A 17,093-nucleotide genomic window follows, 5' to 3' on the forward strand; every position below is an offset into this window, starting at 1 on the left:
TTCAGTTGATTCCGCTGCTGCCAAGTTGACCCATTATATTGACCATTCACGTAGCAGTTTTAACATTCCTCAGTGGTCATTGTCTAGGTCCTATTATTGCATTTGTCATTGATAAATAGTGACTTTGGGGGGGAAGGGGGACTTTATTTTGAATAATTTCAGATTTATAAACTTGCAAGACCACTAGAAAGAACTCCAGCATGACTTTCACTCTCAACTGTTAACATCACATCTCCTTTACCAGTTTTTCTTGATAACTAGAGTCAATAATGACTGTCAGTAACTTATTTTACGAACCATTTGGAAGTAAACTGCAGGCGTTATGTCCCTTTACCTCTTACCCGTTTCAGGGCATGCTTCCTTGAAACAAGGACTTTTTTTTTTTCTTTTTAAATAATTTTTTTTTAAGTTTACTTATTTAGTTTTAGAGCATGTACATGAGCAGAGGGGCAGAGACAGAGGGAGAGAAAGAATCCTAAGCAGGCCCTGCACTGTCAGCGCAGAGCCTGATGCGGGGCTTGATCTCATGAACCCATGAGATTATGACCTGAGCCTAAATCAAGAGTCAAGTGCTTAACCAACTGAGCCACCCAGGCACCCCAGGACATTTTCTTTTGTAACCACAGTCTAATTAAAATTAGGAGATAAATGATATATTATTAATATCCAGATCATATTTTCCAATTGTTCTGCTAATGTCTTTTATAAAGAAAAAATAAAAAGGTACAGGATGCCATCCATGATCACTTTTGTGTTTAGTGGTCATGTTCTTGAGTGACGGTTCCTCTGTCTGTCTTTGTCTTTCATATCTTAACACAAAGGTGCAGTACAATTGTTTTGTAGAATGTCCTCAATTTGTGTTTGTCTGGTGTTTCCTCAGGATTTGATTGAGATTGTGCAGTTAGGAATAATACAGAAGTTGATGTTACGTCCTCGATGTATCCTATCATGAGTACCATGATGTTGGTTTCAGCCATTACTGGTGATTTAATTTTAATCACTTGATTAAGGTGGTGTCTGCGAGGTTTCTCCACCATAGGATTTTTTTTAATGTTTATTTATTTTTGAGGGGTGGGGGAGGAGCAGAGAGAGAGGGAGACACAGAATCTGAAGCAGGCTCCAGGCTCTGACCTGTCAGTGAAGAGCCCGATGTGGGGCCTGAACTCACAAACCATGAGACTGTGACCTGAGCTGAAGTCGGATGCCCAACCAACTGTGCCACCCAGGCGTTCTGGACTTTTTTTTTTTTAATGGGAGATACTTTGAGACTTTGTAAATACCCATTTCCTCTCAAACTTTTATCGACTAGTTTTACCAGCCATTGATTCTTACATGAACAATTAATACTTCCCAAGCTTTACTTTTATATTTATTAGCACTCTGCCAAAAGGAAGAGTTTTGCGTGCACACACACACACACACACACACACACACACGGCATGTGCACACACTATAGATTATAATCTGATACTATTTTTTTCATGCAGATTGTCCATTTGGTGCCCTTCCAAGTTGGCTTTTGGGTCCCTTTGCTGTATCCCCATCATTTTTTGAGTACTTTCTTTGGCATGAGATGTTTTAGGCTCATCACCTACATTTCCTTTCCCAGATTTGGAATGAGCCATTTTCTCTAAGGAGTCTGCTGTTTCTGCAAGGGAGGCCTGAGGGTTTGTGAGTGGAAGAGACTCAGATTTGTTTGAGTCTACCCAAATATCCCCATTTCAAATCTCAAGGTCTCACTCCTTTTCAATCAGTGCATAGGTTTCACCTAAGAGAACTGGCATGGCTGTGAATTTTAGATCGTAATTCTGCAACTCATGAAATTTGGGGCCTGATTTGTAGCCAGTTATGCCCTGTATCTCCACGAATTGAGATATTTTTTTAAGACTGCCATAGAAGTGCTCTAGTTCTCTGATCATGACTTGGCTTTCAAAGTTAAGGCCTGAACTTGTTGTTTTCTGTGAGTACACAATATAGTAAAAAGTAGCCAATTCATTTCACTCTCCTGTTGATCATCATCACCATTATAAACATCAAGTGTAGCATCTAAACTTGGTCTTTTGAGCCTTGTCTTCAATAGACACTTCATGCAAAACAACTGTAAGTCTTTTTTGTTCTGTTTTGTTAGTGTTTGAGAGAGAGAGAGCTTGCGCGGGGGAGGGGCAGAGAGAGGTGGGCAGAAGATCCCAAGCGGGCTCCACGCTGACAGCAGCGAGCCCTGTGTGGGGCTCTAACTGAGGAACTGTGAGATCATGACCTGAGCCGAAGCCAGACGTTCAACTGGCTGAGCCACCCAGGTGCCCCAAAACAACTACAAATCTTAACATACGGCATGGCATATGTTACCAGATCTAATTTTCTACTGGCAGTGAGGTCTTTCCTGAATTCAAGCTCAAACATGGTGGTGAACTAAATGCAGAAACACATCTTTGAGGGCCTGTTTCTCAGGACCACTCCAGGTGCAAAGCTTTGTACTGGTCAGTGTCCGACTTGGAAACAGAGTTCACTCTAGGTATTTCAAACAGAAGAGATTTAATGCAGGGATATGTTATAAGGATGTCTAAAGGACTGAAGGAGCAAAAGAGAGAAGGGAAGGTTACTTATAAACAGACAACTGCAGCTAGGCAACTGACATCAGCCAGGGCTGGAGAGAGATTACTCAGAGGCCACAACACATTGCTGGGGCTGGATTTCAGCTACCTGGCAAGGACCCAGAGCCTGTACGTCCAACTTCATGTGGCTGCCCCTGAAGCCCCCACCACCTGACCCTTAGTCCCTGATGTTCTTACAGCCAATGCTGCTGCTATAGCCAGGGTCGCTGTCAGAAATCTGAACAGGGGTGCCTGGGTGGCTGTCGGTTGAGTGTCTGATTCTTGATTTTGGCTCAGGTCATGATCCTGGGGTGGTGGGATCAAACTCTGTGCTGTCAGCACAGAGCCTGCTTGGGATTCTCTCTCTCCCTCTCTGCCCCCCTACCCCAAATAGTAAACATTTAAAAAAAAACCTGAACAGAAAGAATCATTTTTCCTCACCCAGCTTGCATCTCATAGCAGTGCCTCCCATTGGTAGATGCTAAATGGAAGTCTGCTTAGTAAGGAAGTCTCAGAATGTAATTTGGGGATCTGACTACATTATGTTGTTATGTTACATTTCAGGCACAGAAAGTTGAAGATAGGAGACTGGGAGCAAAACAGCAACACAAACAAATGAATAAACAAATGAGAAGATGCTCAAAGTTAACTCTATCCCAGAAATCCCAACCGGTTGAATCCAAATACTGAGCTCCTGTTGCATGCTGGGCATGGTGGTGCTAGGCTTTGGAAATGCATCGGGGAACAAAACACAGTCCCTGCTGTCCTGGGATTTACAGTCACAGGGTAGGGATAGACAGCCAATAAGCACTTCATCTAAAGGCACCATTACCTATATCTGACAAAGAATTTTTATCTTGATACACAACACACAAAACAAAAATAAATGTAGAAAGATAGACCACCCTAATAAATGGTCAAAGAAAATCGAGCAGACCGTTCACAAAAGAGGATATTCCTTTGGTCAATAAATACGAAAGGGTGCTCAACTGTGTCAGTCATGGAAATGCAATCTCAATGAAACAACACTACATACCTACAGCTTGGCTAGAAATTAAAAAAAAAAAAAAAAAAAAAAAGGCTGGCAACACCACCAGGTGTGGCAAAGTGTAGAACAAGGATATGGTCCATTGGAACGAACACTTTGGAATCCTGGTCAGAAACATCTACAGAAGCTAAACGTTATACCTACCCTCTGACCTGGCAATTCTATGGTTAGATTTACAACCAAGAGAAGTTCAAGTATATGTTCATGAAAAGACATGTGTAAGACTATCCATAGGAGCTGTATTCGTGAAAGTTCAGACCTGGAAATCACCTAAATGGCCACATGGATAAAAGAAAGGTTAAAAGTTGTGACATATTGGGACACCTGGGTGGCTTAGTTTGGTGTCCGACTTCAGCTCGAGTCATGATCTCGCAGTTTGGAGTTCGAGCCCCACGTCAGGCTCTGTGCTGACGGCTCGGAGCCTGGAGCCTGTTTCGGATCCTGTGTCTCCCTCTCTCTCTGCCCCTCCCCTGCTCGTGCTCTCTCTCTCTCAAATATAAACATTTAAAATGAAAAAGTTGTGACATATTTAGATAATTGAATACTATTCAATAAAAGCGAGTGAGCTGCTGCTACATGCAGCAATGTATGGATGAAACTCACAGAATGTTCAACAAAAAAAGCCAGATATAAGAGTTTATATCCCATTTATTTGAAGTTCGAGAGTAGACAAAACTCATCTTTGGTGATAGAAGACAGAATCGTGCTTTGGTGGTATTGAGGGGGTAGAGGCAGGAAGGATCCTGCTGGTGTGCTCGAAATGTTCTGTATTGATTTGGACGGTGTTTCCACTGGTGTATATATGAATAAAAGCTCCACAAGCTGTAAACCTAAGATTTGTGCATTTCACAGTATGTATGTTATTCCTTAGAAAATTACCAACAAAAAAAAGCAAAAGAACTGAGAGTGTCATGTAAATGTAAGTGCTAAGAAGGAATTAAGCGATGTGATGGGTAGATGGGAGGTTGACTGACCAGAGCTGAGGCCTGAATGGCAATGAGGAGGTAGCCACATAATGAGCGGAGGGACTTCCCGTGAGAGGGACAGCAAGTGCAAAGGCCCTGAGGCAGGACCACGTTTGCTGTGTTGGAGGAACATAGTCAAGGCCAATGGACTGGAACACTGTAAGCAGGGCCAAAGCAAGCCTTTATTTAGGGTGGCTTTTTTAAGAGTGAGTGGAAAGCATGAAGGGTATGAGATAAGGGGTGCTGGGTATACTTTCTCAGGAGTAAGGGAGAGAGAAACCTTTGATGACTTTTAATTCTGTGGCTGGGACATCTGGAAGGCCGGACGCTGGGGTTCCACTGACAGCAGGACTGGGGAGGCAGTGGAGTCAGGGTTGGTTTGGACCCTTTAAAGTGGACCTACTTTTTAATATCCCTGGAGTTGTTGGGGGAGGCAGTGGGTGGTGGGGCTGAAGTTGTGCGCCAGCCCCAGGCTAGGCACTCATGTCTGGAGCACACAGGTGGCATTTCCAGCTTCAGGCACCTGGGGGAACAGACAGCAAGAAGGAACACAGGGTGTTTGATGACATGAGGTTTTCTGGAAAGAGACTCGAACTGCTGAGGGTTTGGATTGAGACTGTTCTAAAAGTGCTTCTTTAACAAGCTCTCTTGAGTGCTCTCCCCACCAGGCACTGAGCGCCCCAAGGTGAGCAGACTGCCTGGGCTTCCGTGTCCAGAGCCAGAGCCGCAGGCACTGAAGTGCAGATCCCAGGGCCCACCTGTGACCTTCTGATGCGGAGTGCTGGAGGCATCTGCATTTTCCAAGTTCCCTGGGTGAGTCTTTTTGCATACTGTGTTTGAGAATCTCTTACTTCCAGTGGCCGAGGAGTGTGTGTGTGTGTGTGTATGTGAGAGAGAGAGAGAGAGAGAGGGGGGGGGGGGCAAGGTGGGGGAGAGAGAGGAGAGAGGGAAAGAGAGCAATTTCCTCTTTCTTTCCCTCTCTGAGGGTGGGGCTACTCTGGAGTTCAGGAAAGCAGTCAGTTCTGTAAGCTTTGCTGTGTGTGTGTGTGTGTGTGTGTGTGTGTGTGTGTGTGCGCGTGCGCGTACACGCTCATGTGTGGGGGGCGGGCACGGTGTCCCAGGAGGACAGAGTTTGCATTGATGAAAACCCTTCCCAGCCCTTTGGTACCTCTTTCCCGCCGCTCTGAAGTTAACCAGCTCCGTCCTCCTGCATCCGGCTCTCCAGCTGCACCAGCGGCACTCGCTCACGGGCCAGGATGGGATTCTGTCTGGCCCTACGCATGGTGCTGCTGCTCCTGTCCGGGGTCCTGGCCCCTGCCGTACTCACAGGTAAGGGTGCTCCCTCGACTCTGCTGCCACCAGCCACCCAGGGCCAAGAAGCACCTAGAGCCGGATTCTCCACGGCCCACCGGGCAGAAGAAGCCCTTCCCTCACAGAAGGTGGAACCGCCATTTGGGGTGCTTCTTTGGAAGGCTCCTAGGAGACGGGCCGCCAGGAGCCGCGTTGATGTCCTGGGACTTGTTAGCCGTGGGGACCATGGCCCCCGAAGCAGGAGGCCAATTTAAGCAGCAGGGCCAGGGACGTTAGCTGCCTGGGGGGGACATGGGGGTACCCCAGCATGCTAAAATCTGAAGGCTTCCAGTCAAGAAAGGGCACTAGGCACAGGGCAAGCAGCTGAGGGACCAGAGGCCCCAGGCTCCTAGGCAGAAAACCACAGAGCCCTGCCGTTTTACGTTTCAACCCTGCAAGCCCTTCTCTGCTGGCTTTCTGAAATGTCCTTTCAAGAGTGAAGACCCAGGTACAAGTCTCAGCCCGGAAAAAATTCCAGAAAGAGCACAGAGCCTGAGACTCCTTGGCAAAACCATGATGAGGACACTGGACTTGGGCTCTGTACTTAGGTCAAAACGGCTGGGTGTGGGATTCAGTGAGAAGGAAGGTCCCACCAGGCTCAGGGTGGCAGGCTGGCTGGACCTCAGGCCCGGTCCTGGGCATGGCTCTAGGGCCCTCTGCTGGGAAGGGCTGTCCCAGGCCAGCTTCAAAGCCCGAGAGAGAAAAAGCCCAGGTAGTTCATGGATGGTCTTTCTCTGTTGGCTGTGAGGTGGGCCACAGGAGAAACATTTCAGGGCCCTTGTTGGGGGTGGTCCTGGGGCTAGAGGAATGAGTGGGAGGAGAGACCCCTGGAGACCTTCTCTGCAGCACCGACTTTGGGGAGAATGTCTGTGGATCTATAGGAGTGGCAGCTGGATGCCAGCCACACGAGCATGGCCCTGGGGAGAGTTACTGGGGGACGTGAGGCCCGGTGGGACAGCCACACTCAGGCACACACGCCAGGAAGAAGAGGGTGATGGCAAATTGCCTGTGGGCATGCAGGCCCCTCTAGACGTCCTAGGAAGAACCTCTGGTCCTTGGGACTGGTCCTTGCAGATCCCCCACACCCCACCCCAGCCCTGCCTGGTGGTCAAAGTGGGTAGAGGTGAAGGTGCTGGCGCCTGCCTGCCCAGGCTCTGGGACCATCTGGGGAGCTCCTGTCCAGTTTCTTGTTCCCTGGGTAGCCAGCTCTCCCAGCCCAGGATGCTGGCCAGAGGCCCTGGATCAGACTGCATGCACAGCCTGGGTGGGTGGGCTTTGTCCACTGCCACAGGAATGTTTGGGGACGTGTTTGGCATCTCTGGGGCCTCACCCGGCCTCACCTCCCTCCACGTGTCCTACCGAGAACAGGCAGGCCAGCTCCACCCCGGAGTCTTTGGGGTTTTGGCCGGCTGTCATTCTTCCTGCCGTTTGGGGAGGGAGGATGTTTGGGAGCCTCTCGGCTACCCCACTTTGGGCCAGAAGCTCTGAGCAGGTGTGTATAGGGCCCAGCAGGCCCCCTGCCCTTTGCTCGGTGGGCTGGGGTCCTGTGGCAGGCAGGCAGGCAGGCAGGCAGGCAGGGAAGGAGTGGCCCCGTGGCTGAGCTGCGGGCCCCGCCTGCCGTCCTCCGTCCTCCGTCCTCCGTGTTGGTTGCCTGTGGCTGCCGCTACTGGGTAGGGGGAGCAGGCCAGGTTGAGCAGGCGGGAGGCCAGGCCAGGGATGAAAAGGCCCTTCATGGCTGGCACAAAGGCTGTCTGTGAGCACGGGTGCCTGGCCTCGGGGCCCAGTGGTCAGAGTGAGTGTTAAACAAACCTATTTACCGAAAGGCAGGGCGGTGGAGGCGGTGCCCTTGGCGGTGTCCCCAGGCCCCTTACTTGTCCTGGTTTCCTTGGTCACAGTCGCAGGACGTTGCTAACTCTGGCCTTTGGAGCTTAGATGTCCTCGCAGGTCCCCCGTGGGGTTCTCAGCTCACCTTCCGTGCCCGTGGGCTCATGTCTTTGTTCACGCAGGGCCCTCTGCCCGTCTTGCTTTCCCTCATCTTCGCTTGTCTGCAGACGGGGCCTCCTGCTGGCAAACTCCCTGACAATTTCTTCTGTTTATGGCTCCCCCAACATAGATTTGGGGGCAAAGGGGGTTATTGCCTTTAAACGTTGTTTTTCCCTTTTACTACAGCAAGTTGAGAAAATACAGAGACAGGTAGGTGCGCGTAAGAAAACGCTTTGGCCCCTTCCTGGCGGCTGTACTGCCTTCGCCGGAAGGCTGGTGGCCGAGTCCAGGTTGCAGTTCTGGGCTGTGTATGCTGCTGGGCCACCCCCCTGGGCTTGCAGGGAGCTGGCAGGCCTTTGGGACGCTGGATATTTGGGTGCAGGTGAGCCCTGGGCCAGCCTTTGGGGGTCTCCCACGATGGTCAGCTGCGGCAAATGGACAGCACACAGATCTGCCCGGCCCGTGTCCGGCCGGAGGGCGCCGGGGGCCAAGGCGGCAGCTGGTGATGGCAATGACAGCACAGTTACAACTTGTGGAGGCCACGAGAGGCATGGCCCAATCCCCATTTCACAGACTGGGAAGTGAAGTCGGGGAGAGGGGAGCAGAGTCAGCCTGCTGGGGTCCCGGGGTGACGACGTGATGGACCCAGCCCTCTTGATTTGGAAACCCATGGGTTCCAAACCCCCTAAAGCTTCAGGGACTGGTTGAGTGTCGGAGGAGGGGTTGGAGGGGGGTACACACAGCAGGGATGAGGCGGCCTGGGCCAGTGTGTCTGGCAAGGAGAATCCAGGCTTCTGTGGGGAGCCACAGAGTAGGGCTGGGTTACTGGGAGCTGAAGGGGAGAAGGCCTGGGTGTGTCCCCAACTGCCCTGCTCTGAGGGCCCACTCTCCTCCAGAGATGGCTTCTGAGCTCTGGCAGAGGGCAGAAGTAGATGCTTACCTGGGCCTACTCCAGGCAGCTGAATCCTCAGATGCCACCCAGGTTGGCTGGGCCTGGTCCCCAGTAGCCCTGTGGTGGCTTCCCTGTTGCCGGTGTATGGAGAGCAAGTGAGGGCCAGTGGTTTGTCTGTTTATCTGGGAAGGTAGGCATTCTGTGAGCCCCACACTTCAGGGCCTAAGGGGTGGGCATTTTTCTTTGGCCTAGCCCCCGGGAGCCTGAGGCAAGCGTGTCCGGGGGCCTGGCACTTTCCATAGCAGCTAAGAGGCTTGCAGACCCCTGCCCTCCCAGGCAGTAACAGAGGACGCCCGACAGGGTTGCTTCCCCACTCCGCACAGCGTGGTCTTTGCAGCTGGTGGGAGGCCAGGGGGGCCCCCAGACATGGGCACTGTGGTTCAGCCTCAGGTCCTTCGGGTGGGAAGCTTCCCCTACACTGGGTGCCAGGGACCTTCTGCCCCCAGGCGGGCTCCTTGCCAGGGCTGTTTTCTGAACAGGGATGCTGGCTGGGGTAACCCCTGGGGAATAGGACAGTGGTCCCGGTCTGCAGGCTGAGCCTCAGAACTGACCCAGCCCAGGCCTGGGAGAGGCTGCAGGGACAGGGGGTCTTGGGGAGTCTTGTACAGTTGGGGGAAAGATTTTAAGTTGACAGCAAACTTGCAAGGATAATCCAGTGAGCTCTGGTACACTCTGCTTGGATTCACTTTTGCCATAGTTGCTCTTCCTGTCTCTGTCTGACCCCGCCCCCACCCCCAATCTGCATGCTGACCAGTCCAGAGTAAGTTGTAGATGTCATGCCTTTCTGCCCCAAAATGCTTCTAAGAACAAGGATATTTTCTCACATAACCGGTCAGTTACCCAACATGAGACACGGACATCGATACAGCACTGTTATCTAAGCTACATACTCACACTTCCCCAGTGGAGCCCGGGGTGCCCTTATCCAGGAATACGTGCTGCATTCTCACATCCTTAGTCTCTTACTTGGAACAGTTCCTCAACCTTTCTTTGTCTTTCCTGACCTGGATGTTTTAGAAAGCACAGTTAATTTAAGACTGGCCCTGAATTTGGGCTTGGCGGATGTCTCCTTGCGATTTGCCCCAGGTGGGCACTGTTAGCAGGAAAGACCCAGAGCAGCCCCCCTCTGGAAGCCGGCGAGTCTGTAAGCAGCTTGGCTCTGGCCCGTCTGTGCCAGAGGGAGTTCTCAGGGGTGACGCCTGTGGAGGAAACGGTGCCCCAGGGGCCTGCGGGTGGGTGGCTGGGGCCGCGTTAACTCCACAACCTCCCTGGCTTACCCCTGGGAATTGCATCCTGTTGTTGCATCCTCCGGGGGGGCTTCCCGCTCCCGGCAGCACCCCGCGCAGTGCCCGCCTGAGCCTGGGTTTCCTCAGCTCTGAAGCAGGGATACGACCGTTCCCGGCCACGGAGCAGCTGGAGTCCGCGAGGTGGTGCCGTGCTGCCCGCACTACCCTAAGGACGATGTGGGGGCTGGGCATCCCTGGGTCACAATCGAGATTAGGCGCTGGCGAGCCCTGACCCTGCCAAAGCCCCCCCAGGGCTGGGGTGGGAAGGCGTGGAGACTGCCGGCCATTCTGGTCTTGACCGTTACACTGGGCGCTGGGGCCTCCTGTCGGGGATGGACGGATGTGGGCCCAGGGTTCGGGAAGTGCCGTGGGGCTCCTCAGACCAGGACCCTTGGTGGGGAGGGGAGCGCAATTGGCAGGGCGGAGGTGGGGATATGGGGCTGGGGCTAGCACCCAGGCCTCTGAGTCTCAGCCCGCCCTGCTCCCTGGGCCTCCCAGGTCCTCCACACCTTGCTAACTCCCACCCCACGAGCAGAGAAAGGCTCCTGCAGAAAACACGGCACAGGGATTGATGTGCTGACTGAGCCCCAGCTTGTGTGGGGACAGGGGAGCAGCTCCCTTTTCTCGGGGCTTCCCTTACCCTGACCACAGACACCCCTGCGCACCCCTCTGGCCCTGTTCTCTCTGGAAGCAGCGATATGCTGGCATCACAGTTTCTCAAGATCTAGAGCCCCCTTGGGGTTTCACCCTTGGGACACGGGGTATGTGTGGGCGCCGGGCCCGTGGCCTGCCGGCTGCGTGGCTCTGCCCCGGTGAGGACAAGGGAGGGGGCGCAGGTCTGACTGCTCCTGGGCTGTGGAGTTTGCCTCCCCTCCCCACCTCCTGCAACAGTAGCCTCTTGGGGCTCTGGGGAGGCAGGGACCCTGGTTCCCGCAAGGAGAGTTGCCTATCTCCCCGGCCTCTTCTCCAGGGCGAAGGCGGACCCCTGCCTGCCTCGCACGGGAAGGGGGCCCCTCGCCAGTGTCATCTCACCCAGGCCTACAGGGCCCTGCAGTTCAGATGGGGGACCGCAGTCTGTGCTGGGAGAGGTGAGGTGCCCCTGCTGCGGGCTCAGGCTCCTCACGGCCGTCTGCCGAGAGAACCCGTTGGTGCCCTCCTCCACCTCCCGGTCTGTCTTCACTGCAGCCCGGCCGCAGTAAGCCCTCCGGGAGGGCCAGTGCAGCGCCCACCCCACAGTCCCGCACACAGCGCCACCTCCGCGGCCGGTTAACCGCGCGGGGCCACGTCCCCGTCGGCCCCGCCGCCTGCGCCCCAGCGCCCCAGGGCCTCAGCGCCTGTCCTTGGCCTTGCAGCCGAGGGCCCGCAGGAGCCCGCGCCCACCCTGTGGAACGAGCCCGCCGAGCTGCCGTCGGGAGAAGACCCCGTGGAGAGCACCAGCCCCGCCCGGGAGCCCGAGGCCACCGGGCCCCCGGCCCCCACCGCCGCGCCGAGCCCCGAGGACAGCACGGCGCGGGAGCGTCTGGACCAGGGTGGCGGTACGCGCGGGCCGGGCGGGCGGGGTCGGGGGCGCGGGCGCGGCGGGGGCCGCGGGGCTGACCTGCCGCCCTCCGTCCTCCGCAGGCTCGCTGGGGCCCGGCGCCATCGCGGCCATCGTCATCGCCGCCCTGCTGGCCACCTGCGTGGTGCTGGCGCTCGTGGTCGTCGCGCTGAGAAAGTTTTCCGCCTCCTGAAGCGAATAAAGGGGCCGCGCCCCCGCCGCGGCGCGACTCGGCTCTACCCTCGGTGGCGCCCCGGTGTCTCGAGTGTGTCCGCGCGTCCGCGTGGGGGCGAGCGGGGCGGGCGACGACTCGCACCACGTGCGCGCGGGGCCGCCAGCAGGAACCGCGAGTGCTCGCGTGGGGTCCCCCGCCCCCCAGCACAGCCCCGGTCCCCACACCCCCTCCCCGTCCCAGCCCCTGTCCCGAGAAGTGCCCGGGGCCCGCCCGCCTGCGCTCCCGCTCGGACTCAAGCGTGGCCGCGGGCGCAGGAGAGGGGCCGGGCCGTCGGGGCTCCCAGCCCAAGGCTGGATTATTTTGGGGCCCGATCTGGCCAGCCGGAGCTCCAGACCCGCCCCGCCATCGTCCCCAGGAACCCCTCCGCCCCAGGGAGCCGCAGGAGCAACCCGGTTCCCAGACCGACCGCAGCCCCAGGCTGCCTCCCTCCTCCCAGCAGCTTGGCCCCTGCCCTCAGTTCTTGGTCACGTCTTTTGTTTTCCGTGCTTCCTGGGAAACCTAGCTTTTATAATTTAGAAGGAGATTTAAAATAGAGGCTGAGCTGCTCGGAGCACAGCAGGGAAGAAGCCAGAACTGCGTCCCTTTGGAGTGAAATAGAAGACTGGAGGCCCGGAGGAGGGGCCGTCTGCGCACCCCGGGATGGTTTGATAGCCAGGGCCCTGGGCGGCCCGTGCGTGGTGCCGGTGGAGGGAAGCTGTTCGTCCTCTTCTTTCTCTGCTCTTTGTAGCAACTCTTTTGTCTTCATTGGCTTCCCTGAGCTCCCGACCACGCCTGCTCCAGCTAAGACCAGTGTCCTCCCCCTCCTCGATACTCCAGAAGAGCACTCGCTCAAAACACACGAAGGGTTAAAAGTTTCTGCTATTATAAAGGACTGTTGTAAACCCGACCAGCTTTCATGCAGCGGTTTACATGACTTCATCGCACACAACCTCGTAACCAAAGCCCTAGTCGGCACAGATGATCCAAATCAGCATGCTTCAAAAAGATAAACTGGACAAGGGCCAGAACCAAAGGTCACTCCCTCCCCTTTGCCCTAAGGTCCCCGCCCCCAAGAGCAGCACAGGGCTCAGGAACGGCCCCTCTCCCCCTCTGCCCACTCTTGGGGGCCTTGAGTGGGGGTCTTCCCCCTGGGGGTGTAGCAGAGGCCCCACGAGCATCAGTCCGTCACTGAGCCAGAGTGTTGCACGTCTGCATCCTCAGAAATCCATCCAATTCTCAAAGGGTCTGAGGTCTCAAGAATGCCAAGAGCCGTGCTGTGGCCTGTGGGAAAAAGGCTACGAAGTCCCACTTGACCCAAATCCCGGGCTTCTAACGAAAGGCCTGTTCTGGCACGGAGCAGAGTGCATCCCGGCAGAAAGAGTGTGGTCCCAGGTAGCGCTGGGCAGGGTCAGATTCCAGGCCCGCCACACTCTGGGACAGAACCAGGAGTGGGGCTGGGGTATCTGTGAGGGTTACCTGGGCTGGGGGAGGAGCTGCAGCCTTCGGGGGAACTTGCTAGCACCAAAAGTCGTGGGAAGCAGTGCCCGAGGTATGAAGCCCCAGCCCCATGCCTGGTGTTAGACATCCTGTGGGACCACCACCCACCGATACCTCAGTCCCACTGTGGTTTTCCAAACACGAGTTCTCGCTTCCACTGCGGCAGAAGGGTGTCCCCGACTCCCTCAAATTGCCTCTTCCGTTTCTGGAATCCACTGGTGGAGCCCCAAATCTCCGTCCATTCTGAGATCCTAACCCTGGCTGCTTTTCCTTATCCTGGAAGCCATCTCAATCCCTTCCTTCAGGACCTGCCTCCTCCATTAGCCTTGAAAGGACTTCTTCTCTCCCTGCCCAGACCCAAACACCTCATTCCCGTGTGCGGCAAGGCAATAAAGAGTAGACCTTCACCTCCTTTATTTTATACATGATGCTTCTTTTAATGCAGCCAAAAATGATATTTGCTTTTCTCGGAACCAAAACCGATACAGGATGCAGTGACCAATTCATTCCTTACAACACCTGGGCTCCTGAAGGGGCCAGAAGACACAAGTTACATCCAGCTTGTCAGGGAGCCAGAGGTGGCGTGGGCCCTCGGCCAAGCTCTGGTAGGCCTGCTGTGAAGCAGGGCCTGGCCGTGCAGCCAGAGGCTGGCGGAGGCTTGGGGAGGGGAGGACAGAGGCATTTGGTCTCTTGGTCCTTTGAACTGGAGACCAAGGGCTGCTCAGCAAGCTCAGGCAAAGGGCGGGCCATCTGCACGCACGCACAGAGGATTCCGATGGCTTCCAGGGGAGAGAAGGACATGTGCGGGCGGTCACGACAGTCCTTCCACCCTGCCCTCGGCCAGGGACACCCCCGGTCTGGGGCTTCCTCCAGCGCCTGGGGAGGCGCCGACGCACCTCCACCCCCTCTGAGAGACAAGAGGGACAGGTGGCATAATACTGTTGAAAATACACTTTCTCGTTTACAAATGCAGCCGAGGAAGGACGTAGGCACCCCTTCTCCCGTTTGCAAGCAAGGGGGCCGAGACGCACGTGGCAGGGGGAGGGGCGGGGTGACTCCCGCGCGAGGCGCTTGCCGTCCCCAGAGCCCTCCACCATCTGTCGGGGGCTGCCTGCCCCGCGGCGCTGCTCCAGACCGCCCACGTCCTTCCCCCAGGCTGGCGACCGGGGGGGCCGGGGGTCACTGCCGATTTCGACTGCCCAGCTTCCTGCGGTCCTTATTCTGGCTGCGCTGAGGGTCGTCCATCTTGTGGACACGGAAACATTCTTTGAGGTTCTGGGACCGGATCTTGGGATTCAGGATCTCCTCAGTCATGGAGCTGGGGAACCAGCCTCTCTCCTGGTCATGCAGACGCTCGCCAAAGATCCACCCTGTGTAGAGAGGGGTCGGGGAGGGTAAGCAGCTCTTGTGGGGGTGAGCGCTGAGGGCTGAGCCCTCAGTCTGGCTGGCCCCTCCAGAGGACAGCTGCTCGACGAACCCCTGCCGGAGACACGGAGTTTGGGTCTGTCTCCCCATAAGCTGGGAGAGCACTGCCCCGACCCCCTCCTGGGGAACGTGGTCCTAGGGTGCCACGGGGTGTCCCAAATATATTGACTTTGGCACCCATTCCCGAGCCCTCAGCAACTGTCGGCTGCCCAATGTGAGGCCAGGAGACCCCAGGGACGCCCCCCAAAGGGAGAGGTACCTAAGCTGACCACCTGGCGTCTGGAATGCCACCATCACTCTGTTGGGCAGCCTGTCTCTGAGCCCCGGCCTCATGACATCTGCTTCTGCACACGGGGTGTAGACACCCCCACCTTATCCCTCAGGCTGGTGCAGAGTCCCGGGGGTGGGGGCGGCACGAGTGGGAGATGCACCCAGACCCCCAGCCCTCACCGTCTTCCGTCTTTTCCAGGATGTTCAGGATGTCGGCCAACTCCAGGGTCAGCTCGTCTGGCTGCTGGGCCACATACGGGTGCACACACTGGACCTGAGGGCAGTCTGAGGGGAGGACGGGGAGGTGGCACGTCCTCGTCACCGCGTCACCCGCCCTGCTCAGGACCCAGCAAACCCCGGACACCCCCTGTCGGCAGCAGGGCAGGCCTGCCTGTAACAGAGCACCCGGAAAGGGTCTGTTTGAGGGAGAGGAGAGTTTGGCTGCAGAGAAAACGTGACTAAGATAGCCAGGGGCTCTGGAGAAAAACAGTATATGGGTAAAGGGCTGGACGGGCTGGGAGGGGGTCTGATTTTGGACTTGAGAAGGCACTCCCTGGACCTGACGTGCTGGCCGCAGTTTGGGAGGCCCGGACTCGGCGAGCACAGGCAGGGCTAGGAGCTGCTCTGTGAGGCAGGTGCACTGGCACCCTTTGATATTTTATAAGGTTTTCAGAGAGCGGGCAGCCCCAAAAAGATCACTGGCATTTGTCTTCTGGGCCCAGATTCCTTTCGTTTCCTGGCGGTACCTGTCACTTAAGACTCAGGGACTTATTTCTTCACTAAGCACACAAACGTTTGCAAAGCTCAGGCAGCCCGATGGCCACCATGAGGGTACTAAGCTCGCAGCTCACACACAGGCCCTCTGGGCCGGGGAAGCTGAGCTGGCCTCTGGGGGCTGGTAAGCACTGCCCCACCAGGAATGTGGAGAATGCCTGCCTCTCACCTGCCCTCATCCGTCCTCACCTGCCCTTGCCTGCCCCACCCAGCAGGCAGCCTCCTCCCTGAGGGCACTCACCCAGCAGCCGAGAAGTGAAGGAAACAAACTTGGTTCTCCGGTTGGGGGCCAGCGAGGTCATCCAACGCTTCATCTCACTCCTGGGACACAGAGGACGACTGCCGGAAACACAGAGCGACCGCCCTTCCCCCCCAACCACCCCCCCCCCCAAGGGAGCTTGGTGCCCAAGCATCCCACGAGGCCACAGCAGGACAGCTCGGGGCGGGGGGGGGGGTGGGCGCAGAATCTGGGCAGAGGCACGGGGGAGTCCTGTAGACTCTCCCCGACACACCTGAATGTCAGCTGGTGAGGGAGAGCCCTCCCAGACACCCCCAAAGGCACCCTGGAAACCGCAAGCTCTCAGACATGTCGTTGTCCCCGTCCGGATGGTGGGAGCTGGACGGAGATGGGGTGGGGATGGCCTGTGAGCTCTGGCGGGGACAAGCGCCGGGATGATGAGATGGCCCCGGGGCTGTCCAGGGATGTGGTGCACTGGTCAGCCTGACCCGAGGCTTCTACGTCTCATCAGAAAAGGCCCTTCCAGGGTCCGGGCCCCAGAGGGCACACACACGCACCCCCGACAGAAGCCCTGCCCTTGGGGCCTGGGCGGCCAGGGGGCCACGAGGCATGTGCTGAACCAGAGCCCTGGTCCGCCAGGGAAGGAGGCGCGGAGGTGCCGCGGGGCCGGGGCCGGGGCCGGCGGTGCTGGGCACTCACTGCGAGGTCGCCTTCAGCATGTAGGTGGCCTCCCGGTCGTCGGCATTCTCCAGCAGCCGCAGGATGAACACGTTGGCCAGCGTCTGGCCCTGGTCCTCCAGCTCCTCCACGCGGAGGAGGCCTCTCGGGGCCGAGTCAAACACTTGGTACTTGTCTCTGGGGACCGAGGGGGGCAGGGTTGAGGGTGCCGGCCCCCAGGAGGCCCCAGGGTCCCAGGGAACCACCCTGCCAGTCCTGCTGGCCCCACCGTTTGGCCACGCCTCA

At 56.5% G+C, this 17,093-nt stretch overlaps 2 protein-coding genes across 2 annotated transcripts in view; one reads left to right on the forward strand and one right to left on the reverse strand.

Moving 5' to 3' along the window:
• Window positions 1-4,148: 4,148 nt before the first annotated feature.
• Window positions 4,149-11,910, forward strand: SNORC (secondary ossification center associated regulator of chondrocyte maturation). Its single transcript, XM_042997761.1, has 4 exons — window positions 4,149-5,417; window positions 5,762-5,933; window positions 11,528-11,710; window positions 11,796-11,910. Exons 2-4 carry the CDS (start codon window positions 5,861-5,863, stop codon window positions 11,903-11,905), a joined length of 366 nt encoding a protein of 121 aa, XP_042853695.1. The 5' UTR covers window positions 4,149-5,417; window positions 5,762-5,860; the 3' UTR covers window positions 11,906-11,910.
• Window positions 11,911-13,832: 1,922 nt separating this feature from the next.
• NGEF (neuronal guanine nucleotide exchange factor) overlaps window positions 13,833-17,093 on the reverse strand; it is a 37,268-nt gene continuing 34,007 nt past the window's right edge. Inside the window, exons 10-13 of the mRNA XM_042995667.1 lie at window positions 16,830-16,985; window positions 16,134-16,213; window positions 15,299-15,403; window positions 13,833-14,793 (exon numbers count right to left, since the gene is read on the reverse strand). Coding sequence (XP_042851601.1) covers window positions 14,603-14,793; window positions 15,299-15,403; window positions 16,134-16,213; window positions 16,830-16,985 — 532 coding nt within the window. The 3' untranslated portion in view covers window positions 13,833-14,602. The remainder of the gene's footprint in view (window positions 14,794-15,298; window positions 15,404-16,133; window positions 16,214-16,829; window positions 16,986-17,093) is intronic.

This window comes from Panthera tigris, chromosome C1 (assembly GCF_018350195.1).
Source record: "Panthera tigris isolate Pti1 chromosome C1, P.tigris_Pti1_mat1.1, whole genome shotgun sequence".
Lineage (NCBI taxonomy): Eukaryota > Metazoa > Chordata > Mammalia > Carnivora > Felidae > Panthera > Panthera tigris.

Bases quoted from the DNA above. Each gene is read 5' to 3' on its own strand.
- SNORC (XM_042997761.1), top strand. From the start codon at position 5,861: ATGGGATTCTGTCTGGCCCTACGCATGGTGCTGCTGCTCCTGTCCGGG. The intron at 5,934-11,527 runs GTAAGGGTGCTC...TTGGCCTTGCAG, and splicing joins GGCCCCTGCCGTACTCACAG to CCGAGGGCCCGCAGGAGCCC. The intron at 11,711-11,795 runs GTACGCGCGGGC...CGTCCTCCGCAG, and splicing joins GCGTCTGGACCAGGGTGGCG to GCTCGCTGGGGCCCGGCGCC.